Genomic DNA, 25,621 nt, shown 5'->3' on the forward strand with positions numbered 1-25,621 from the left:
AAAGGAAGAGTCTTCTCAAAAGAGCAGCACCTAAACCTGTGCCTGAACTATTCCTAAGCACAAAAATCTCCCAGTTTCCCTGAAACATAAAATCAGCAACCAAGGAGAACTACGAAGCCATTTCTACAGAGCTCCTCCAGCAGAGGCTACTTTCTGCTTGCAGGAATCTGAAGGTTGTTGAAGTTCTTTTCAGCAATTTCCAAACTATTTCAAGAAGCGATTTATAATGTGCTGAGGAACAAATGCTACAAATAGCACAAAAGCTTACTGAAAACTTGATCTTTATGTTTTGTTTTCCACATGAGCTGCCCTACCATCAGCTCCAGCACATTCTGAACACATTCGTACAGCTCCAGTAGGAGACAGAGATCTTTTAATGAAAATACTTCGTTTGCCATGTCAAACTCTTGCAGGCTCAGAAGTAGTAATAGTTCTCCAGAATTGCAATACGATTGCCACAGCAGCTCTCAAAAAATACCCAAYGCTTAAATCTTCTCTCAGATTATAAAAAGTTGAGGTCATCTTAGTTTCTATCTCAAGTCTGCTATAAAAATTAAATGATACTCTTAACTCCTAAAGTTTCATACCTGACTGGAAGCTCAAAGACTGAGAGCACTACACGGTAATTCAAATTTTATTTAAATGAACTGTCTCAGCTTTATGTACTCCTCACAAAGTGTGTCCAAAGACATGGCCCAGAAGGGTCCCTGACATCTTACAGAAGTTTTCAAACACAAAAGCCGCTTGCTGTCCTAAGCTCAAGACATCTGAGGGGGGGTGAGGGGAGGAAAGGGACATCAAAAAGGAAAAACTGTGAAAGCTAAAAGACTGTACATTTCAACACCTGTGAACCTTCAGCTAATGTTATTGGTTCCAAAATCATATTTTCCTAATATTATACCATTGGGTGGATATTCTACTGTGCAAGCATGAGAAAAAAAATGATGGCAGCAGAACTGATTCAAAGTGATTTCATGGTCTGAAGCTGAACACAGGTACTATCATATCTCCAAACTTCCTTGTATTTCAAGCTTCCCCCCCAAAAAAGAAACAGCAGCTTGCTTAGAATACAGACACTGGAACCAGACTTTTAGAAGTTTTGCATTTCAAGGCATAGGCATATATATTTCTGTGCATAAAGCAATATAGAGAGAGTTACATAGTGCATAGAGAGATTTATATAAATATTATGCATAAGGATAGCTATTACTATCTATCTACATATAAAAATACAGATATCTAAATAGATAAGATGCTAAACCATAAAAAACGTAGCAAAGATTTTTTTWAAAAAAAATTTCCTTAAGTCAGCTGAAAAGGATACAAATGCTGACACATCTGCCAAACTCAAGCAGCTTGAACACAAATAAGAGTAGTCTTCGYGCATCAGGGAAATCCCTTACTGGAAGTTACATACAGATTGAACTAGGAAGCTGAACTATGAAACTTTGTTCTGTAGTGGATTCATTGTTAATACAGAGAGGGAGGTATGCAATCATTTGAAACTAATCTAGATCCATCTGCTAACTAAGAAGTAGGATCCCTGTATGTAAAGGATAGGGAGTGCATCCTGTGCCCTGAAAATCTCCAAGCTGAAAGTAGCAGGGTTTTCCTTTACGCCAGCACCTCAAAATCACTACCACTAAGACACCTGGGGTGGTTTGTAGCCAATGCTACTGGCTGACCACATTGGTCAACAAACTCAACACATCAAGGGGATCAACAACAGACAGGCAAGTACTGCTGTCCCACTGCAAACTGAGCAAAAAGACGACAACTTGGCTGCTGTAGGAAACCCACAGAAGTTCATCAGAGAACTAAGGAGACCACTTCGGAATAGTTACAGCCACCTTTCTGCATCATCATAGCTAGCCGATTGCAGGAAACTGCCCAATGCCACCATGGTTGTGGTCAGCAGCAAACACCAATTGTGCAAACAGCCCAGAGCACCTTTACTGGCAGTCAATACCACTGGTCAGGTTAAAATCTCCTTGATAAAGGCATGAAGTCCCCTTAAGAACACAGTTTATGTCCAAGTCCAAAAATAAGAAATTGCTAGGACAAGCTAAATGTACACGTATGTCATTAAGGATGTGAGAGAACGGATGTTTAAAGCACCTGAAAACCATTCAGCTGATCTCAGGAAGAAGAATTCTGAGCAAATCAAGTAAAACAAGAAATTACAAATACTGAACCAAAGACCTGAGTTCATCTGAAAGCAGAGAGTAATACTAGTTATAAATGCCTTACACAACAGAAATGGTATTCAAATGGTACATAAGTATTTGTATTTTCTATTGCCCATGAATATTTGATAAACGTGGAAATATTCTGCAAAACGTTTGACATCCTAATTCATTGTACAATTAAGTATTATTCCTGGTCTAAAGAAACTGAATAAAATCTGCTTGTTTAGAGACATCTTCCACTTCACCTTACTATACACAGAACATCCAGGACAAGTCCACTCATGAAATGCTAATGCCAACACTGCTATTCCTTTTCAAAGCAGTGGCACAATGAGTTTCATGAGCAAGTATCTTATTAGAACAGTGGAAACATCTTTCCAGACAGAAGCAATGTCAGCTCTGAAACAGAGCTTCCTTCAAACTACCACATGCAGTCACACCAGTAAAAAGAAAATGATTGAAGGACCAAAGTAAAGAGTACGCTAAACAGTTTTCTACACACTCCAAAAACACCCATTAAAAGGTCATAAGATTATGAGTTAATTTTTGAAGAACTGGAACCAACCAGCAGATAGGAGGAACATTGCCCATTTTGCTATGACAAGCTTCTAAAATAAACAAAGCACTTGGCAACATTTCAGAAGATACAAGTCCCCCATTGATCATTCATCCACTATACACCGTACCATCAAGTTCCCTGAGCTCGCATCCAACACACAGGGCTGCTACTGAAGTATTTATTAAAGGTAAAACTGAGTGAGCGACCAAAATGACACAAAGAATTCCATTTTAATAAACATAATACACACACACACACAAAAAAAATAGATTTTTCTCTCTCACACTCTTTTTTTTTTTTTTTAAACATAGCTGTGATGTCTACCTGGCTTTTACTCAGACATGTCCACTATCCTCCCCTAAAGAGAGCCCGCGTTACTGGAGCTGTCTGTCACGCTGGTACAACTGCGATAGACGAAGGACAGCACTACTGGGATGACTACAGTGACACATTCCTAGAATTGCTCCGGAGAGGAAGGGACAGCGGGGGAACACCCTCTCAGCTTGCACTAAAAAGAACAAGCTTTTGCACCAGGTTGGAACCATGTAAAGCTCTGGTAACGGTGTGTGTCCACTACACAAGAATGGAGCTACTAGTAATTCTGCGCACTGAGCAATTTGGACCTCAGCTATGCTATGCTACTATTTTAGAGGTTTTGCAAAGTTCATACAATCCTCACTGAAGTTCTCACGTACAGCAGTCCCTCCCCTGTACAGTAAGGGAATGAACAGCTAAATCCCTCTATTTTTCTGACTAAAAAACCACTGTCCAAAGGGAGGAATTCCTACCTCTGCCAGTTTGGCCTGCAGCTTGGCTAACGCCTCCTGACTAGCTGCTCAGGGTTCTGGTAACCACCTGGCCCTGGAATAGACAACTGGCTCAGCAGCAGCTGTGCAGCCAGGCTGGCAAGGAGATGGATATGTAGACACAAGAGAGTAGAGGAATGGAAAAGCCAGAAAAGAGAGGAAAAAAAAAAGAAAACAGCCCCCCATCATCATCTCCCCCTTCCCACACACACACACACTTCAGAAACCACCAGCAACTCACTTACGGCATAGTATTTTGGGACAGAAAACTGACCTTGAAAAGAAAACAGAACCACAGCAAAGACTGTTTTAAATCTTGTGCTCATGGAAACAGGATTATGTGCATTTTTGTAAGTGAACAGTCTGTAATAACCTACTGCATCTTCTACTACCAAATGCAACCATTGCCCCCGGACATGAACAGCTTGCATCAGCAGTACTTTATCATAAAACAGATATTCTGTCTTTTTCATATTTTATCCATGCTAAATAAAAAAAAAAAGTAAGGTTCATTACAGTCCAAGTCTCAAACCAGGGGCCCTAAAAATACAAGTTAACAGGCATGCTTAAAACGCACTTGATTTCTCTGTTTGGGGATGGAAAGGGATTTGTTATCAGGCAATTCCTTACATACTTTGCAAGGGTAGAGATTAAGACAAGTTGTGACAGGAACATACCTTGTAAGTATAAAGAGTAGCAGTCCCAACACCTTCTAACAAAAAGTCATTGGAAGAGGCTATTGCACAAAAATTTGGTGCATGTTGCCTATGCTTCTCACTCCTTTTAGAAGTTACTGGGTCACTCTGGGAACAATTTCCTTCAGAGTGCTTATTTCTTTTCCAGTTCATCTGAGGAAAAGGATTCCTAGGTGAAGAGCCACAAGCACATTAGGAACTACAGGGATTTCAAAGCTAAGTTTGGGTCACAGGTTTGGCATACCGTATGTGAGCATACAACTCAATGCAGGCAATCTGCAACTGAACCTCAGTTTTGATGAGAAAAGGCTGCACAACCATAAGAACTTAATATAATATCACTTAACCGTTACTGAAAGCAAAATTGTACACAACACAGCAACTAAAACCCACTTCACTCTTGAGTCCTTTGATTTTAAAAGCAACTGCCTGTTTGTCCCTACCGAACTAATTCCCGGAAAAGTTTGTCCTGCTCCCCAGATGCTGCCATGTATCACTGGAGCTCTTAGGATGGTGAACAAGCAGCGCATCAGTTTTATGCATTTTCTAGTGGTTGTGTGAAGCAGAGAGAAATGCCACGAGACAGAAAGAATGTCACAGCACCTGGCTCTGCAGTATCTTTCTCCTGCAACAGGGATGGATAGCCAACAAGAATTTAGGGAATTTTTCTGAGAATGAATTTCTGCAAGGGACTGGAAGAAGAGGGGGTAATGAAGAGCACTGACAGACTTCTCAATCTCCAGATAAAAAGCACCACCAGTTTCTTGATCCTCTCAAACCTTCGAACTTACTCCACAACTTGAGAAGGACCTGAATTAAGTCATAGTATTTCACTGCTCTTTGCATCAGGAACACTTTTGAATGTGTCAGATTAAAACTGTCCATAGACAACTTTGGTAAAATCCATCAGCAGCAAGTTTCTCTTCTTGAAGAAAGCATCTAGTTTAGATAAAGAAAATACTAGTGGCTACTCTGGCTGATAGCCTTATGATGTGGAAAATCTAGAATAAGTCATAAATGGTTGTAGAGTCCTGCTCTTTTACTGAGGACAACCTGGATCAGGACTACTTGAAATGCAAGAAGCCACTGTTTGAAAGATGACCCTGGAAGATGCTATCTGTACCCGAGCGACACAAACAGATCCATACTTTAATCCTTATTGTCTCTGAAGAAAAGTTGTTACATCTCTGTTAGTAAGCTGCTAATATGGGTTAGGCTGTTTTGGGCTGTTAACTATTCTCAAATAACCTTAAATAAAAACTTTTTTACTTCTTTCAGAGTCTAGGCTCTGTTATAGTCCTTTTCAAGAGCTACTTTAGCTAGAAAACCACAGCAAGGTTCTGGCTCTCCTTTGCAACCCTGCCCTGCTGCTCTCAACCTTTGAACGCAGGGCTCTCCTTTACAGTGAGTAGTCCAAGCACGTTCCTTGCAACTCCAGCCCACAAGAACCAAGTGCCCGCAGTGCCAACTACACACCACGCCTGGCTTCGGTGTTTGCTCTGCCACTGTAAAGTTGATCTCGATTTGCAAATAATCCAAGAGAGAGGAAATTCTGCATCAGGCAAAGTTTAATCACTACAGCGTAACTTAGCAAACACAACAGAAACATGTATTTTCTCTCCACAGAATCGTCAGCAGAAGGCCACACAGCCGACCAACCTTATGAAAGAAAATGGGCTCTCTCCCCCACCCTGATTTCCAAAGCATAGATATGTGGAACAACATCGCTCGCCGTACTACAAGCTATATAGTTTTACAGCACCACAATACCATAGCAACCATTTTGTTTTTATCTTACCAGCACAATCAGATTGAAAAAAAAAGTCATTTAGCTCCTAAAGCAGAAAAAGAAATTTAACTTGCAATTAGCACAAAATGCTTTTTTTGGAAAAAAAAAAAAAAAAGTTCTTCAGTTGTATCAATTAGTATCAGTGTTGGAAGGAAGTTACAGTTAAAACAAGGCTTAAGATGACTGCAATGCCCTATGACCAGCCTCTAGCACTTATAAGTCTCCTCCCTTTGGGTTAGAAACAGAGTCAATTCAAACAGCTGGAGGTTAACTAAATTAACAGGTAATTCACTTGCACAGACACCAAAATATCTTGAATAAGTAAGTGCTACTACAGGCCTCTCACCAATATGAAGCTGCCTGACTGAGGAGAGAGAGGCAAACTGCTGTAAGTTAAAAAACTTCTAACACAATTTAAGTCTGAACAGAAAATAAATCAATGGGATGGTTTTGCTTCTGTAATTTCCACTCATTCTGTGCCCAAGATTGTAAGATAAGAAGGGCAAAGAGAGGTGAAAGAGTCCCACAACGAAGTTCTCTATATGACTAAATGTACTTCCAATATTTCCATACCTACATCAGTCAGGCAAGCACCAAGCCTACTTGAATATCTTTATACGCAGTCAGGGGTCCAAACACATCTCATTTATCTGATCTGAACCTAGGCTATTTCCAAGTCTTGCATTCTCTAATTTTATGTTTGCAACTACTTCAGACTAATTTTAYCTCAAGTCACTCCAAATAGCTTTAGTTTGTTCCTATCAATAGGCTTCTTTCCAAATATTTCTAACCTATGGTCCCATAATTTCCTCCTCCTCGTCACAGTTTTAAGTCCTTGTTTCTGCACTCCAATGCAGGAAAGTACGCCAGTACTCTCCTTGCACCTCTATACTACATTATGGAAACACTGAACACTATGTAACTGCTCTAATGCTTGGAATGGGGTTGAACCAAAGCCGAATGAATATGAAAGTGAAAATAAATCAATTAGACATTAAGCATTCTGGAACATTGGGAGCATCCTCCACTCACATAACCCCTTCATCCACAGGCCATACAGGGCAAAGYGCAGGGGGAAAAAAGGGGCTCAAACATAGCCATTCCACCAATATTTCTTCCTTAGCTGTCTGTCCTTAGTTGTGCAGATTGTTCCCCTAAGATGGCAATGCCTAAAAAATTAAATATATAAAATTATTTACAAAGTGAAAAGACATGTAGAACATGTATGATAAATAATATCTAAAATACATGGCCTAATCACCTAAGTATTAAAAAGTACAGAAGAGTGAAAACAGTGTTTAAGACATATTCATGCTACAACGGAGTAAAAATAACTTATTTTGTCAGGACTCCGGAAGCTTGGCAGATTCTTAAACTGAAACTCAAAATAAATTCTTGATAACCTCACATCCTCTCCCAGACCGCATCATTTCTATCAAACTCAAAATCTGAAGTTCATCTGTATTACTAGCTTCATTCTTCATTCAGGGCAAGATTACAAGATCAAATATCACTATCTGCACTAAGCCTGGACTTTTCAGCTATCTTTGATATCTAAGTATTTCTCTAACATAAATTATGCTTAGATTTTTTTTTAACTAATTAGAAGTGAACAAGAGATAAAAGTTACTTCAAGTGGAACTGTTAACATTCACTGGCATTTAGCTGACACCTAACTTATTCCACGTCTCAAGAAGATCTAGGGGCAACTCAGATTTAACCACCCCAGAGAGCCGTGCTGGGAGTAAGCAGGAAAGATCCAAGGGTCAATCCCTAAAGAGAAAGTCAGCATCATCCTTTACGAAAAACAGCTGACACTCTGCATTGTTTTCCTTCATTAATACAAGTCACACAAACAGCACATAAAACTAACCACTTTTTATATGCTTAAGCCACATCTTCCTCAGYGTTACTCAAGCGCAGCCTATTTTCACAGTATGTTATTTATGGCTTCTGGAACGTAGGTGTGAAAAGCCAACACCACCTTTGACAGTTGCCTGTCCCAGTTAAATCGGAGCAGAAGCAACATTCTTTGCAACACCACTGTAAACCACTGTAAACGTGGTTTGGAAGAGGCTTCGATACGCTTTTGAGCGTCATAGTGACAAAATGCCTTTTTTCGGAACAGAACTTCATCTCCCTTTGACACCCAGCCACCAGCCCTATCAGACAAGACTACAGGTGGAAATGAAAACTTCACTAGCGCTGCACCATAACTCTAGCTTATCAGCAGCCTGTGCAACTGGCTGAAAACGCACTTGCCTGAACTAGTTCAGCAGGAAAATGCGACTAATTGGGTTTTAAGCTATCAATTAAACTCTCAAAAGGTGTTTCTCAAGCATTTGTGCCTAACACCATAGCACCAGGCTCCATTCTCACTTGCAGAAGAGACAAGAAACCCTCAGTAGACCCCACTAGCACTTCACCTCAGCACTACCCAGAAAAGGTGCAGGAGCACCAGCATCACATGGGGGGAGGCTGGGGGCACCACATAAAAGCAGTAGAGCAGTTGTGTTTCTTCAGAACACTGTAGCAAAGCAAGGGGCCTTGAACACATTTCTAGCTATGCTCTACCTGGAAATCAGAAGTAGGCAGAGAGAAGCTCTCAAGTGCTTTTGACCCAATGCTTTAAGTGACCTCTAAGCAACTTTTAAATAAAATAAAACCTGCCTTTGTCTCCAACAAATCCATTTTCCACAGCAAAGAGGAAAAAAAAAGATGCATCCAGAATCAACACTATTTCTGATTTCACAAGCCTTACAAACATAATGATGCAACCTCCATTTACAAAAAAATGGACAGATATTCAGCAGCTAAGGTTCAGTTTTAAGGACATCTACAAGTCCCTACATCTACAGATGTAAGACACCTACAAAATTGGCAGGATATCACTATAAGTTTTTCCTTTCTTTGTAAGGAAAAGAAAGAGTTAAGGACCAACCCAAAGCTATATGAATAACTTGAGGAAGCTTTACTCACAGAAGAACACACATACATTCATACCYGCCTTCTAGAGCTATCAAGTGAGGCAGTTTAACATCTCCAGYTCCTCCATTTCACTAAGAACTAAGACATCTTCCAAGTAACCTGCAAACATCTACAGGATAATTAAAATATTTAGCCATGGCACCTGTCACTGAATGAAATAATGAGAAAAGGCATATGACAGACACCTGATGGATTACTTGACAATATACAAACTTATACATGCTTAAATAAATAATTGCTTAATTTAGCTGAAAATCAACTCTATTCAAGAGATTACAGTGCAATATTAAAACAGAAAAACTGTTAATAAGGAGATTTTCATTATCCAAAATGCAAAAAATCCAGAAGCCTAAAGCTAATTCTACACAGAGGAAGGAGAAAGCAATCTGCTTGCAGGGAAAGGACTACAAGACTGACATATGGATCTGCTTCTCACCTGGGCAGTGTCCCTAGATAACAAGGCTACATCTCTCTTCCTTTTAGCTACTTAGTGAAAATTAACATCTTTATCGTCAAGGGAAGATGAATGAAGCTGGGAGTCAGTATGGAAAAACCAGAGACAGGTAGAAAAAATTTTCTTTTTCCCTACTGATGCAATACTTCATAAGTGGGGGACAACTGGCAAAATAGTTAAATGCAGAAAAAATTAAAAAAGGGAATTAGAAGTTAAAGAAAAAAGAAGGAATTACAACAAAACACTTGAATAGACACATAGGTTGGCCAAAGAAGAAATGGACAAGAAGACATTATAGCTGTGAGAGGGAGCCCAGAGAGAGCCAATAAAGACCTACCACACCACTGTGGGAAACAGGAGGCTGGGCAAAGAAGTCCAAAATATTAGCTTTGACACTGGAAAGCAATGGACAGAAACAGCTTTTCTCTTTGGAGTGTAGCTTGGTTGTTTTCCACTGCCAAGGGTCTGAGAGAACAGGTGTTTTTCAACTGCAGTCATCAGCCTAGAAAATACAAGACTGTTTTCYCCCAGGTCCTGTGTACAATTCCCTGTAAGATGCAAAGAGGATCACACATCCTATTTTAACAGCTTTAACGATTAGAACTAGAACTATAGAGAAGTGAAACCTTGCAACTTTTACAACCCCAACATAAGGTTTTTCCCTGCTTTGAGACTGAGATAGAAAAGCTGTTGCCTTGCCAACATAAATATTTCTGTATCTCTGAGCAGAAGAGCTTCTGAACTAGGACACTGCATAAGGAACAGTCAGGTCAACAACCCAGCTGCCCAGGCAGGCTATCCCCAACAGAAATGCAAGAACAGCCCTGGAAGAGCAGAGGATGTTTCAGGCAGTATGTAATTCTGATGCTCATCGCAGAGAAGGCTTTAGCTTTCAGGAGCTGCAGGGAGAGCAATGTCTATGTAAGGACACTCCATAATAGCAACACTAGATGTGCTAATGTGGCCACTGTTCATTCAGCTTTCGATCTTAAAAAAGTGCTGCTTAACAGTAAGAATGAGCAGAAACAGAACAATTTCACATCAACACAAAGAGCAAACATCCTGTTCCTAGGGCCCAAATGACTTAAGGACTTACAGAAAGTACCAGTAAAACTGATTAAGCAGTGTGTGCACCTTGAACWCTGTTACATACCCCTACAAATACAATCTCGAATACAACCACACTAAGTGGTTTAGCATCCACTTCCTAAAATAGTTCTCCTCTCCTGTCTTAATCATAGTACTGCCATTAAGTGACTTCCCACATGGCTATAAGCAGAAAAAAAAATGCATCACAGTATTAAGAATCCTCTTCTCCAAAACTACAGACAGTTATATCTATATACACACACCCCAAGTCCATACAAGCAAAACAATGTGTTTAGAAATCTATATGCTCTAGCAAATCAGCCAGACAAGCCCACCAGCAAATACACATAAACATCTAAAGAGCTATCATAAATAACTTGCAAATGCCAGGAGCTTGCAGCAGCCAGCACAATACTTTATCTCCCTTCAAATCTAACTTGCTAAAACTGGCACTTTAAGCTTCCAACAAGGGAAGATCTGCTATGCAACTTCATCTACAAAATGGAAGTTTAGTTCATTGGCATTCAAAACTTTCTGCAATTTGGATGCTGTGAAAAATACGAACCCACTACTAGGACTGGAAAACGAGTAACTCWCAGGAAACTTTCAAATAATTTCTTCATAAGTAGCTCCAAAGCTGAAACTCACTTTCAGTCCAGAAGCAGAAAGGTCACATTTATCAGTTCATCTAGAAAATAAGTGATTTGATACAACAAGAATCGTAGTAGCTGAATTTTGATTTCAGCAGTTATTTAACAGCACTATTTAATGCCATCTTTCCATCTCCAAACCAGTGAAAATAAAGTTGCAGATAAAGGGCCTTCCAATATTTGTTAGAAACAACTTTGTATATCACCCAAATGAAATAACCACAACCAAGAGATTACAGAAATAAGGTGCCCAACCTCAGAATGGAGAATGGCTGATGTCCAGCACCATCTCTGACATTACGGCTAAATCTTATGTGAGGTCTTCAAAAAGACTTTTCTGTAATGTCTTAATCTACTTACAGAGAACGTCTCCATTATAACTTCAGACAAGTGACCTTTACATCTTTGTGCAACCTCAGAGAAATGAGGTCAAAATATATGAAAACAAGTACTATCCACGAAGATATGAATTAGCTTAAGGATACTCACTCTGTACATCTTGCTTCCAATTATATTGGTCAAGATTTTTAAGGCGATTATAAAGCAGAAAATGAATCTCTAGACAGATGGGTGGCCCATGAGTCCTCAACCACCCCAAAAAGTTTACAGCTATTACAGAAGCTAAGTAAATCAGCCTCAGTTACAAACTAAGGCTCATTTACTTTCTGGTTTGGCTGTAATACCTGCCATTTTTCCACAAGGGGTTTCCCTTTCATTCTGAATTCTTGCACGGATGAGTCTACATGTGCTACAGGCCTTGTTTCACAGGTGGAATACAGTTTGGCAAAGTTCAGAAAGCAGCTGTGTATGTCATGGAAAGCAGAGTCCCTCACACTTCCTCCATCAGCTAGCTGTTTTCTGCAAAGAAAATCTCAATAAATAAGGTGCATCAGTTAGCTTTTTCAGTATATTCTGAGAGTAGTAGAAAAATTCTAGGAAGCTACTATGTACTGTATGATTATTATCTTTAYGGTCTTTGTTGCTTATTTTGTTTAAGAAAACATTTGGTACTATTTTGTTAATAAAGCAGAYGTATTTGTCAAAAGCTGTCATTATATACAAATCTGAAACAGCAAAATCAAATGCTCTATTTTAAAATTCCATCAAGACAATAGCATTATGTTGTATGCTTTTCATGAACAGACTAGATTACAGTTTCCCAAGTTCAATATACTGACGTTTCTTTTCCCTCACACATGAAAAAGCCCATTCTGGGTTTTTTTTTGGCACAGATCTCCTTTCACTGTGTGTTTACAGCAGTTGCCTAGGGGAAATCCTAACACTAATTATCAAAAGCAACACTATTACATTAATAGTCTGAATTAATGATTTTATTTAACCCTATTTGGTTCAAAGTATGAATACGCACATACTTGAAATACAGTTGCACTCTTTGCTCTGCCAATACCTATTTTTAAGATTATAACCGTGCCGAAGGAAGCAATAGCTACAAACTTTTTTTTTAACTATTGTATTTCACAAATGATTTGCTATCTGACAGTTATACTTCAATACTCTGTATTAAACAGAAGCTACTAATGGCCAGAACAGTAGGATCAAAATAAGCTCTGATTTGCAAAAAAGAGTCAAACTGCTCATTCAGAAGACACATCAGTCAAATCCTTCAGTACTAAACTTAGAAACTACAGATCTGAATGTAACATTCTGCTAACGAGTTTGTTTTGTGCAGCAAGCAACATACTGCTTTGAAACCRTATTTTGTCAAATATATCAACCGAAAGCTCTCACTGCTTTACTGGAGAGAAAAGGGTTCACCATCTGTTACAAGCAATTCTATTTTCTGTTTACAGACCATTAAGAACTGCTAACATTTCAATCAGCAAAGTTTAAAGTTTCCTTTATAGGCAGCACCTATGAGCTATGACCCCTCTCCTTTGGTCTTGGAAAGGATGCATGCTGCTCCACATACTTACCTCGCTGTGGCAATCAAAATGCTCTGATGTTAAGTCTAGAACTGATTACTCATTTTAGTATGTCTAGAGTAACCTTATCCTTGGTGTCACATCGAGTCTCCTCCAATTCAGGGCCAGTAATTGCGAGAAAAAGAACAACCACAACATGGATTTGAAATGTTCTTTTTTTTTTTCCCCCTTGTGCAAATGGTATTCTCATCATGTACGTAAGGTTCATTCAAACACAATGTGTTTACTTATTTAGGTAACCAAGCAATTGGAGCAGATTTGGTGAAAAAAAAAGAAAAGAAAAAAGAAAAGAAAAGAAAAAAAAGAAAAAGAAAACAAAAAAGCTGTTATTTAATTTACAGTGCTTAGTTTATGAGATGAAAAGAGATGAATACCTGTATAATACTTTTACAGATGTATTCAATGGCATATCATAACCAAGGCCCTGCACAGAAAGTTACCCATTACTGCCATTATGCATTAAACAGTTTATATGGAGCAACATCAAAACACTACATTTCTTTTGGATTTTAACAGATAAACAGAGGCCATCACTGCTTGCATCTGGCACACATTTCAATACTGTGCAAACATTAATCCATCTCATTCTCTAATTCAGCCAGTGACCTTAATACCAGTTCAGTTCTTAATCATCTGGCAGTGCAGCTGGCATTCATTTTGCCTGACAGAGGCCCTACCCAATAAATAAAAAAAAATAAACCCTCTTATTCAACCCTTGACAATGCTTAAGATGATTACAATCCCTTTATCTGCTAGATTTTATTTTCATAATAATGTTTGGACAACACTCACAGCAAGTGAAATAGCTAGATAAATTCTAGAAGACAGTCCATTAGAAAAGGGGACTGTCCAAATGCTCTCAAAAATTAACATGCTTGCATCAGCACATCACCAGAAAACATCAACTACAGTACAGGGAACTATGAGGAACCAGTTCCAGTACATTCACACCATACTCCCCAAATTGCAAGTACCCCCAAATCTGCACACTCATAAAAAGCATACRTAAGTCTACTGGGCTGCTGCTGAAAATGCCACCAGTGCAGAAGAGCAGCAGTCATATGAGGTTAACAAGGAAGAGATGACAAGGAGCTGTGCTAAGAGGAGGCAAAGTCCAATTACCTCAAGTGAAACTACACACAGACTGGGGGCTTCCAGCACAGATTGCTCCCCAGTTTCTATTTTCTATGACTACAAACTGAGGAGAATTTGTATTAACACTTATGCGTAATGCTAACTCCTCTCAATTCGGGGGCAGGGGGACGACTCAGGAGAGCACTAAGGCAATCCTCAAAACTCTTTTTGCTACTCTATCATTTTGAGCCACAATTCTGCTTAACAAATCCGTAAGAGAGGTACTGAAATAAAGCTGTCCCCAGATAAAAGCATCAAATAACAACCACTGGAAAAGAAAAAGCTATTTTAAGACCCCATTGCCCCAGAATGATGATATACCTTCAGAACAGCAATAGTTTCTCAAATTATGAGAAAGAACAATGAAATAAGACTTCAAGGGGAAAAAGGTTTAGATGAGGAACAATATTTCCCTTGACAAGTTCCCTTAAATGGTTTTAAGGCAAAAATAGCTGATCTTGTTTCCTCAACTTGAGGAAGCTCATTTAAGTTGGGAGGAGAGAGGGGAAAACATGGTAGAACTTCTCTTATTTCAAGTAAGTGAATTGACAAGTTGAATACCATGAAATAAGGCTACTAAAACCAATGACAAGAAAACTTGGTAATTGTTTTTAATTTAAATTGAAAAACGCTCAATTTTTGGAAGATCAGTACTGATACTGGACTAGCTTACTGCATAATGATTATTTCAAAACAGACCAGCATTGACATGTAAAAAAGAGTATGCCCTGCAACTCTGTTGCTACTAATTCTCTGCAATTTTTGACACAAAGTTTCTAAAGAAAGATTTAGACAAAAAGCTTTATAACTGTTTTGACACAGTGCTCCAACAACTTTTTACTGTGCTACTAAAACAAGGTTAGCCAAAAGCCAGCAAGAAAAAGGTTTGCTAACATCACCTCCATGGTCTAAAAGTCATGACATTAATACACTGCAATGTTTAGAAAAACGTAGACTGAACAAGACCCACAAGATACGCCTCCTCCTCACACCCCAAATCTAGCTGGCAGACAGGTCACCGTTTCCTTCCCATAGGTGCTTTCGGCTTTTCCTTTAAAAGTTAACTTTTCAGGAAATTTTGTTCAACATTTCTGTGACCTAGAACTATAGTTCATCTTAGCTGGCAATTAGGTCTTAAAAAGCAAACAAAAGCAGGCACCTTGTCATCTAACTCCACAATTCTCAAAACAAGAGCATCCAATGCCGAAAGGCAATTTACTGGTAGAATAAAGAAAAATTCCTCCAGARGGAAAAAAAAAATGAAAACCAAACAACACCAAAAAACTTTCGTGCCCACTTCATAGCATAAGTAAAGCTCAATAACAAAAATAATAGGTAGAGTTAGATATTCTTCATTCTTTGCTATAAAATTTCAGCTTGTTCTAATATATTTTACCTGGCGACAATAAAGACCGGGAGATTTCCAACAAATAACATACAGGCAAATTTTTCAATGTGGACTGAGCAACTGTTTCAAGTTGATAATGGAAACAAATACAAGTTTTTATACTCTTGCTTTCTGCACAGCCTTTAGACAGTGCTTTTGTAGCAGTCAAATAATTCACACATGGCACCAAACATGCAAAATACCAGTGTCACAAGGGAGGAAAGTTTTGAGTAATAGAACCTCTTTTTACAACCAGTTACACAGGAAAATAAAGGTTCTACCTGTGTCTCCATTATTCACCATTACTCTACACTCCAGTCACCAGATTGTCAATACCAATTTTACATCCACTAGAAGGAGTAAAATGAAGTCTTAGCTGAATAGCAACTCATTCTAATCTAACATACTAGAATATTTGGTGTACTAATTGTACTGTCTTAAACACATTCTTACCTCCTAAGAAATAACAGATGAATTTAAGAACAGATTAATTTAAAACTTAGGCTTTCCAGAAGGACATCAGCAAGCATCAATCCACAGAGGCTCTGCATACAATTTCTCCTTGGACAAAATGAACTTCCTGACAGCAAAAGCTGTAACCGCACTCTTCCCCCCCAAAAAAAGGGAGACAGTGGCATAGGATGCGGACAGTAGACCTGTTAACCTGTAACAGAAGCCTGCAACAGTTTCCAACATGTAACCGTATCTTCACGCCCAGGAAACGCATTTTTCCATACCTAGGAAAACAGGACACAAAGTTGATCTTGAACAGATAAATTTGGTAGTGGCATATAGAAAAAAACCTCACTGGGAAGTCTTGAGGCTGCACATGTTGTTTACTGATTACCTAAAGTCTTAAACCTGTCCCAAGGAAAAGACTACTCTCCAGGTCTGCWACCACGCTATGTTAAATCAGAGTAACAGTGTAAGCATACTGCAAAGCACAGGCGTAAACCATGGGATGAAGTTACTCCTTGTTGTGGTTATCTCAAACTTCAAYCAAGGTCAGACCACAGTTTCCATTAAGGTTATTGCAAACCCACAGAAATGTCTCTACACGAATAACGTATTACTCCTCTCAGTTATTAAGTCCAAATAGTGGACTTTGCTCCTACTGCCTCAAGTAYCAAATGTCCATCTGTAGCACCACTTCTGCGTCACAGCATCTGTGGTAGGCTGGTAGCACTGAAAAGCATCTCCCGCTCTAACTTCCCTACAATAAAAACCATATTGATCGATCCCTGCAAAAATTTCCATTTTATCTGCGGTTTAAGGAAAACTTAATCTTTCTAACCATTTTGGTTTTTTAGAGATGCAGCAGCTTACAGATCATTTGACAGCCTGCGTAAGGTTGGCAGGGCCCTCTGGAGATCATCTAGTGCGACCTCCCTGCTCAAGCAGGTCACCTAGAGCATGTTAGACAGGGTTGCAGCCMGGCGGGTTTTGACCGTCTCCAGAGAAGGAGACCCCCCACAACCTCTCTGGGCAARCGGTTCCAGTGCCCGGTCACTGTGAGAGTGAAGACATTCCTCCCCGTCTTCAGGCGGCACTTCCCGTGSTTTCAGGTTGTGCCCGTTGCCTCTAGTCCTTTGGCACAGGACTACCGAAAAGAGTAGATGGGGCCCCCATCCCCTTGACACCCTCCCTTCAGATACTTAGGCACATTGATAGGGTTCCCCTCTCAGTCTTGTCTTCTCCAGGCTAAAGAGGCCCAGCTCTCGCAGCCGTTCCTCAGAGGGCAGGTGCTCCAGTCCTCTGAKCATCTTGGTAGCCCGACGCTGGACTCTCTCCAGTAGCTCCGTGTCTCTCTCGTACTGGGGAGCCCGGAACCGGACGCAGTACTCGAGATGTGGCCTCAGCAGGGCCGAGCAGAGCGGCAGGATCTCTTCCGTCGACCTGCTGGCAGCACGCTTCCTGACGCAGCCCAGCATAGCATTGGCCTTCCTGGCCGCAAGGGCACATTGCTGCCTCGCCGTCAACTTGTTGTCCAGCAGCACTGCCGGGTCCTTTGCTGCAGAGCTGCTTCGCAGCAGGTCAGCCCCCAGCCGGTACAGGGGCATGGAGTTATTCCTGCCTACGTGCACTTGCCCTTGTTGAGCCTCAGGAGGTTCCTCTCTGGCCAGCTCTTCATCCTGTCCCAGTCTCTCTGCGTGGCAGCACAGCCCTCAGGGGTACCAGCTGCTCCTCCCAGCTTGGTCTCATTGGCAAACTTGCTGAGGAGGCACTCTGTCCCTTTGTGCAGGTCATTGATGAAGAAGTTGGACAGGATGGAACCCAGTCCTGAGCCCTGGGGACACCAGTAGCCACAGGCCTCCAACTAGACTCCGCGCTACTGATGACAACTCTCTGAGCTCTGCCTTTCAGCCACTTCTCAATCCACCTCACAGTCCACTCGTCTAACCCACACTCCCTGAGCTTATTTANAGTACTGAGCCCTGGGGAGCTCCACTAGCCACAGGCCTCCAACCAGATGCCGTGCCACTGATGATGACCCTCGGCGTGGCCTTTTGGCCAGTTCTCAATCCACCTCACAGTCCACTCGTCTAACGCACACCTCCTGGGCTTATGTAGGAGGATGTTCTGGGAGCCAGCGTCAAAAGCCTTGCGGAAGTCAAAGCACACAGCGTCCACTGCTCTCCCCTCACCTACCCAGCCACTCATGCCATCAGAGAAGGCTAGCAGATTGGTTAAGCACGCTTTGCCCATGGTGACTCCATGCTGACTACTCCTGATCACCTTCTTTTCCTCCATATGCTTGGAGATGACATCCAAATAAGCACTTGGTGCTCAAAGACATTTGATAAGCACTTTGTGCTCAAAGCTAGTACAATTACTGGTTAAATGTTTGATCTAGACACCTAAAAGGCACTGCTAAGAAGAAAACACACTACCTTACAGTGAAGCTCCATAACGAGCATTTCCAGTTTATCGTGTCTCAGTCAAGCATACCAMAATCCTTTCAGATCCTTACAAAACTCAGCTAGCCAATTCTTGACTTCCCATCCCACAGTAAGCTTCAATTTTTGAGTTTTTCTTGAATCCCAAAGATTCATGAAGCCCAGAATTCCCCACCTGATTGCCATCTTGTGTTAGCAACACTTGGAAATTTCCAGATTCCATCTATACATAACCACGTAAGATAATTGAGAGCATCATTTGAGTTTGTTTTAAAGAACACTTAACTATTACATATTTTTGTAACCAAGATGACAGATATTTATGAAGTTAAATGCCTTTATAGCAATAGTCACCCACTCCAACATCAGCAGATACACTTCTGGCCCTTGTAATCCCTTTTCAAAAATATCTTTCCCAAAGGAGAAATCCCAAATGCTGCAAAGCACTCAGCCACCCACTGACCTATATGTATATATACATATATATATACATATATATATACACACACACATATATATATATATATATAAAAAATATACACACACCTATATACACACACTCATCAACACAGGAGTTCAGCTTCCGCTGCGTAACTGAGCAAGCTCCACTTGCCTCACCCACTGTCCTAGGGGCCACAAYGAAGCCCCCTGAGTTTTTCCATTCACAAGGCGCACAGCCCAATCTGCCTCCATCACAACCAGCAGGCTATGCACCTCAGGAAAAAAAAGCACTATCTAATATTTCAAAACACTGTATAAAACACATCAGATCACATGCTCCCATGGCAGCACCTCCCTCTCCTCAAGCAGAGGGGCCTTTTGGCACCATCATCCCTCAGCCCCGACTTAAACCCTTGCAGTGCTTCCCCTCCGTCACGTCTCCCAGATCACAAGAAAAAGGGCACCTTTGTGAGGGGACCCATTGATGCTCTCGGAGCTAGACTGCACATCCACAGTGGCTCTCCTGAGGCTGCTAAAATAAGCCCTGGACCTGGAGAAGCTGCTGCGCGGGGAGCGGCCGTGGGGGCTGCCGAAGGGGGTGGAGGTACCATCCTTGCGGGCGAAGATGCCACTGAAGAAGCGCAGCAGCCGGTGCTCATGGGCGGCGGGGCCGCCACCRGCAGGGCTATCCCGCCCCAGGCGCTCAGAGAGCCGCTGCAGATCGCTGTTATCCAGGGTCCGGTTTTTGCTCTTGCTCCGCTCCCAGCGCTCCAGCTCGGAAAGGGGGTCTGCTTTGCTCAGCACCTCGCCCACGTCCAGGGTGTTGCGCTTCTCAGGGATGGCGGCAGACGGCTCAGGAGAGGCGGCGGGCGGCGAGTGCAGCGCCGGGGCCGCYGCGCTTGGTGGAGGGTCGGGCGGTGTGGGCAGACAGCCTGAGCTGCTGTGCCGCCGCACCCGGGTGAGCGCCCGGAGCCGGAGCAGCTCCCCCCCGCTCCAGTGCCTAAAGCTGAAGCTGCGCCGCAGCAGGCCTGGCTGCCGCCAGGGGCTCTGCCCCTGCTCCCCCAGCCGCAGCACGTTGCTGGAGCGGTCAGCGGGCGAGTGGCGGGCCCCGAGCTGAGCATCGCCCCCGGGGGAGGCAGCCAGCTCCAGCTCTCTTGCAGCTTCAGCCCCGCCACAGGTGGCCACCGCTTGCAGGGGCTCCCYGCTGCTCAGGCATGGGCCCTGGTGGGGGGCGAGTGCAGCAGCAGGAGCTGCTTCCTCTGGTGAAGGGCTGCTCCTCGCCCTCTCAGGGGCGGCAGTGTCTGGCTCCTGGGGCCACCTGAAGGTCAGCTCAGCGGGGAAAGGCTGTGCCACTCTCCGCGGCACCTTGAGGCGGCCCAGCTCCAGCTGCCCGGTGCTGAGGGTCCTGAAGTTGCGGAAGCCGCAGGGGCTGGGTACTCTGTCCTGCTCCTCGCTCTCCTCCTCAGCCTCCTCCTCCAGCAGCAGCAGCCCAGCCCTGGTGAGGCTGGAAGAGCCCAGAGCTTGTCTCCCTCCCCGCCGCCCGTGCTGGGGCACCTCCGGGCCAGGATGGCTTCCCTCCGGCCCTAGCAGCTCCTTTTTCACCATGGTCACAGAGATGCGGTAGACCGTTTTCCTCTGGGGTGTCCCCCGCTGCATCCTCTCCGGGGAGGCGGCAGCCGGCGGCTCGCTGCTGTCCAGAAGGTACATGTCTCCCTCCCCTCCCCTCCCCTCCCTTCAGGCAGCAACGTTCAGCCCAGACATCCTACCTCGCCCGCTGCCGGGGCTGAGGTACGGGAGACATGCGCTTCTGGAGCTGCAAATTGAAATGCAGAACCACAAACCACTGCAAAAAAAAAAAAAAAAAAAAAAAAAAAAAAAAAAAAAAAAAAAAAAAAAAAAAAAAAATCCTGTGGCACACCCCACTCAGGCCCCCCTTCCAAAGCAAAGTCACTCTGCTGCGCACCAGGACTGCGGAAAGGTTACGCAGCCCCCAGCCTCCAGTTCAGCAGTGGCAGCTCCCCTCCAGCTCTTCACCTCGCTCCTGTGTCTCTCTTCACGCCTGTACAGCGTCCTCATAAGTAATAACCAGTCCTCTTGGCCCCTTCCAAAAATACATCAAGGGACAATTTAAATCCATTCGGTAACTGCACGCACCTTCCTGCAAATCCCGAAATGCATTGCTCAGGAGAAGCACGGTCCGGTATTCAAGGGATTAGAGCAGCAGCAGCCTTCAATTTCATTGTTTACAGCAGGCTGTACGCTTGCCTATTTTGTGTCCTTTTTTGCAGAGTAAATCTGATTAATATTCGTCCTCAGTATAAAGGAGAGCCGGACAACTCGAGCTCACCATCAGCTGCCCCGATTGGGCTGAAAGGCGGCTGTTTCCAAATGAAAATGCCCGCGTGCAGGAGTAATCCGAGCCTCAGACAAACACCCTCTCCGAGGGCAAGCAGAGCACCACTGAGTCCCCCAACATCAGGAAACAGCAGATATTCCAGGAGTAGGAGAGCTCAGCCTCCAGCATCCAGAGCACTCCTCAAGCGCTGGGCTGGATCGCGGAACGGAGCGAGAACAGATGCTCCTGCCACCCAGCTGCAATCGCTGCGCAGGACACTGCCACGTCTCGGACGGACTTACAGTTACACGGACCACGGGAGAAAGGTTTGCTGCCACTAAACACATGGGAAAGGGGTGTGAGGCAGGAGGGTTGTCTGTTGCACTCAGCTATTTTTCTTCTTCCAAGGCTACTTTCCAAAAACACACAACTTAGCTAAGCTGAACATTTCTCACTCAACAATTCAAGGATTTATCCAGGCCAAAATAAGGGCAAGACAACAGGAAGCCCGAGAATTTTCATCCAGAGACTCAGATCTCACATGAGTTAGCAATCAGCAGTGCGTCCTGAGGTCTAAGGTGAAGGACAGATCAAGGGTAATACTGCCTTTTTGACACCGAAGAGTCAAATCACCCAGGATTTATCTTCTTTTAATCTGTGGCAACTACAATTATCGTGAATAAATTTGTTAACCGTAATGCTTTGCATGAAACCATTGCTATGTGGTTAGTCATGCAAAACTGTGACCTACCATATCTTTCACAGTCATTTAGTTTCAACAGATCCCGGCTCTTCTAAAAAGCTGGAATACAGAAAGGTATATTGTACTTCTTTCACATTAAGGTTGCCAAGTCTCATACAGTCCAGATCAGTGGTACTGAAGCCATTAACTACCCGCTGGTGCCCATATTAAAAAAGTGTCAATAGTCAGGTATAGTGATGGACACCAGAAGGTTATAAAAAACAAGCAAACAAAAAAAAAAMCCCTAGGAATAAGGTTTATATTTCCTGTTTATTTTCTTTAAAAAGTAGTCAAGCTTTAAAAACTTAAAAACTAGCTTCAGCTGCTATGTACACTCCAAGCCTATCATCAACAATGTTTTTACCAATGCTCGTAATGTTCAAAACCAGTAAACATTTAAAGAGGAGAAAAACAAAACAGCWCCAGTATGAATGCAACCTCACAGTTGTGAAGGCAAGTTAAGCCTGAGTGTAGCTTCAAAGTCAGACAGGAGAGCACAGAGAGCACATAAGCTTTTTAGGTGCACCCCAGACCAGCACCCTGGTTCCTGGCTGAAATGCAAGTATAGTATGAGCTGGACTTGACATGCCTTCAGGACTACTTCCAGGTTTAGAGGTTATATTCTCATAGTAGATGCATCCAACAGGCAAAGACACTCTATTAGAACCACTGTTTGCATTAGTTTACAGACTATGCCAGCATCCTGCAACAGATAGCAGTAGTTCACGCTGAACTATCCACGGTCTAACTCATCATCTCAGCTATGACACGTGTCATTGTTTCTAATTAACCCTGAATAATTAGCATTTATTACTATTAGCATTTATTATTCATCATTGCTCTGAGGTTCTTATCACTGAAAAGATTTGCGCATGTGTCTTGAGCACATATGTCATGAAAACCAACTGCAACTGTAGACCTAAAGAAATAGTTACCATCCACTCAGAGCTCATGCTTGGGCATTCAAAACACATTTCTAGTTCTTAAGCGCTCAATCAGCACTAAACATACAAATTTAGAGTAGATTTTGCCATTTCTCAGGCATCCAAAAAGTCACCTCTACTATGCAGTTCTAAATAAGCTGGGCAGGGGGGAGCACACAAGGAAAAATGAGTCTATATACAAGAAATACAAGAATCGTACATCAGAAAATAAGACATGCTAAGTGCATGAGTACTGAAACCTATCAATTAAGCAGTTCAGAACACTATACTTCAGCTGTTATAAATCAGTGTAGTAAACCAACATTCTGAGCACACAGGAACTTGTTCACAGTACCCGCCACACTAATCCATGCCACGTTTTCCCATGCACTTCTCTAGGAAAGCAGGCTTCTTACTAGGAGTGGAATAATCCATTTTTCATCTGCCTTAGATGACAGAAGCCTTCAGAGGAACCACTTTTAAGCATAAATAGGCCACACATTCCTGCAGTTCCCTTCAGAGCATTTGTCTTCTTGTCCTCCCTGCACTSGGTGACCTCCCTGGTGGTTATGGAAGCGGGCACCCTGTTCCAGATGCCCACCCTCCTCCTGGCTAGGGAGCCATGGTATGATCTAATGCACCCAATCGGACATGTGAATGGCTCTTTTCTGCATAAACATTTACTTACACATCTCCTAAATTTGCCGACAGGTTAGGGGTTTTTTGTTTGTTTTTGTTTTGTTTTGTTTTTTCATTTTAGCACCTCCCCTGCTTCTCCAAGAGGCTGTGCTTTGGTTGGTAAGCTACAGTCTCATCGACTGTGGCAATATTTGCATTAATCATCAGGTCAAGATACTATAACAACTCCTTTACGCATAGTAAATCATATTCAAAGAGATTGCTCTGCTATTCAAGCTGACTACTCATCATAAATTATTCACCACCCAGCAACTGAAGACTTCTTTTAATGCAAMCAACTTTGCTGGCATTCAAAAGACTGTCATTTGCATGTCCTGTCTTTTCTTTTCTCCATGAAATAGAGGAATTACCCCACCTTTAACAAATCTGTCACTAGACTTCCTTGCAACATTCAGTCTCTTATAGCAGCAGCATATTTTACTGAATACTGGGGTTTACGTTTTGTTTCTTTTTGTAAGAGCTTTTAAGTTACCATGGAGGCACAGAACTGGCACTTACTCTGCCATAATCCCCAAAGCCTATACAATATATCAACTCAAGGTAGCCAGTATTCCATCCCTAGCCCACGTGTGGTATTTGTGTCTCAGGAATAATCCAGCTATGAGCCCCCCTCAGAGAGGTCCCTCAAGAGCAGTCTGAGGTCCAAGTTTTTCCAGCAGCTACAGCGCACCCCCTCCTGCCCTACTACTGGTCCCGCCACCATGATGAGCACAGCTCCGGTCCTATAACAGGAATCCCACAGGCCCCATGATCTGAGCAGTCAGAAGTATCTGCAGCCAATCCAAACAACTCGTTTGACTAACAGTCCACTCCTTGTGTCCTAAAGCAGCCAGCTCCCATTTACCTTTTATTCTGTTGGCAACTTGAAGAGAAGAGCATGAAGCACACATACAATAAAACACAGGGCTTCTGAAAAGCATCAGGTCCACTGCACATGCAAAGTAGGAACTGATGACAAGAAGTGTGTGTCCCTGTTATTCCATCTCTAAGATTAAATGTTTTTGCACTATAGTCTGCCAAGTACAAGAAACACCTCCAAAATATTATGCTTGGCCATATCTTATTCTCTCTCCAGCTATTCATATTGGAAAAACAGCATTTGTAAGCTCCCATTCAACCCACCTGGATGGTGGTCATAGTTGCCACTTTCTATCCTATTGCCAACGTCAAGCATACCTACAAATACTTCTGAGATGCTCATTGCTAACAGCAGTAAACCCCAGTGCATCTGTTAGTCACACAGTAGCTTTTTAAATATGGAAAATATGGCCTTCTGATCTTTCACATAGGAAGCTGGCTAATTTTGCAATTTTYGTAACAAACTACAGCAAAACCCAGGCTGATGACTTGCATGAATTGTGTACTGTATGCTCTACACAACAGAAATAATCTACTGTAATTGAGAGTCTCAATTTTCAACAACAAAAACCAGTAACTTGCTTTAATCCACCCTGTGGAACACAAGCAACACTGGCGTCTCRAATATATTTTTAAAATGCTTCAAACACAATCTTCACATGGACTTCCGTCTTACCAGGTCTGCCTTTCTTTGGAACTGGAATGTAGCAATACCAGCTGCATCTGTAGTAAGACACTGATCACCATAAAAAAACCACAAGCCACAAAAGAAAGTATCTAGATTGCAGGTGAAAACTAAACTGATAAGTAAAAGCGTGTGAATGTAGCGCTCGCTGCCAGTGCAAACACTGCCTATTCCAAACAATATTCTTGAGTATAGTTTCACATCATTGCCAGCTGAATCCCCAGCACACACCACTGACAATATACGTCCTTACGCACGCGCACATGCGTACATGTACATGTGTTAATACATATATATGTAGCATCTGATGATTAAAATTTCCATCAGTTTTCTCTGTTCTTTTGAGAGCTTTAATGGT

General features: G+C 42.4%; 1 protein-coding gene across 5 annotated transcripts in view; it reads right to left on the reverse strand.

The window, feature by feature from the left end:
* Positions 1–25,621, reverse strand: part of AGAP1 (ArfGAP with GTPase domain, ankyrin repeat and PH domain 1) — a 384,866-nt gene that overhangs the window by 284,209 nt on the left and 75,036 nt on the right. For 3 of the 5 annotated variants that reach the window (XM_085307474.1, XM_085307475.1, XM_085307473.1), the window contains exon 1: positions 19,486–20,898. The exons of 1 other annotated variant lie outside the window; for it this stretch is intronic. In XM_085307474.1, coding sequence (XP_085163600.1) covers positions 19,486–20,728 — 1,243 coding nt within the window. In that variant the 5' untranslated portion in view covers positions 20,729–20,898. Of the gene's footprint in view, positions 1–19,485; positions 20,899–25,621 lie in introns of those variants that run through there. One more of the 5 variants, XM_085307477.1, reaches the window with a different exon arrangement.

Source organism: Rhea americana, unplaced genomic scaffold, assembly GCF_003343005.1.
Source record: "Rhea americana isolate MKP2758 unplaced genomic scaffold, rheAme1 scaffold_259, whole genome shotgun sequence".
Lineage (NCBI taxonomy): Eukaryota > Metazoa > Chordata > Aves > Rheiformes > Rheidae > Rhea > Rhea americana.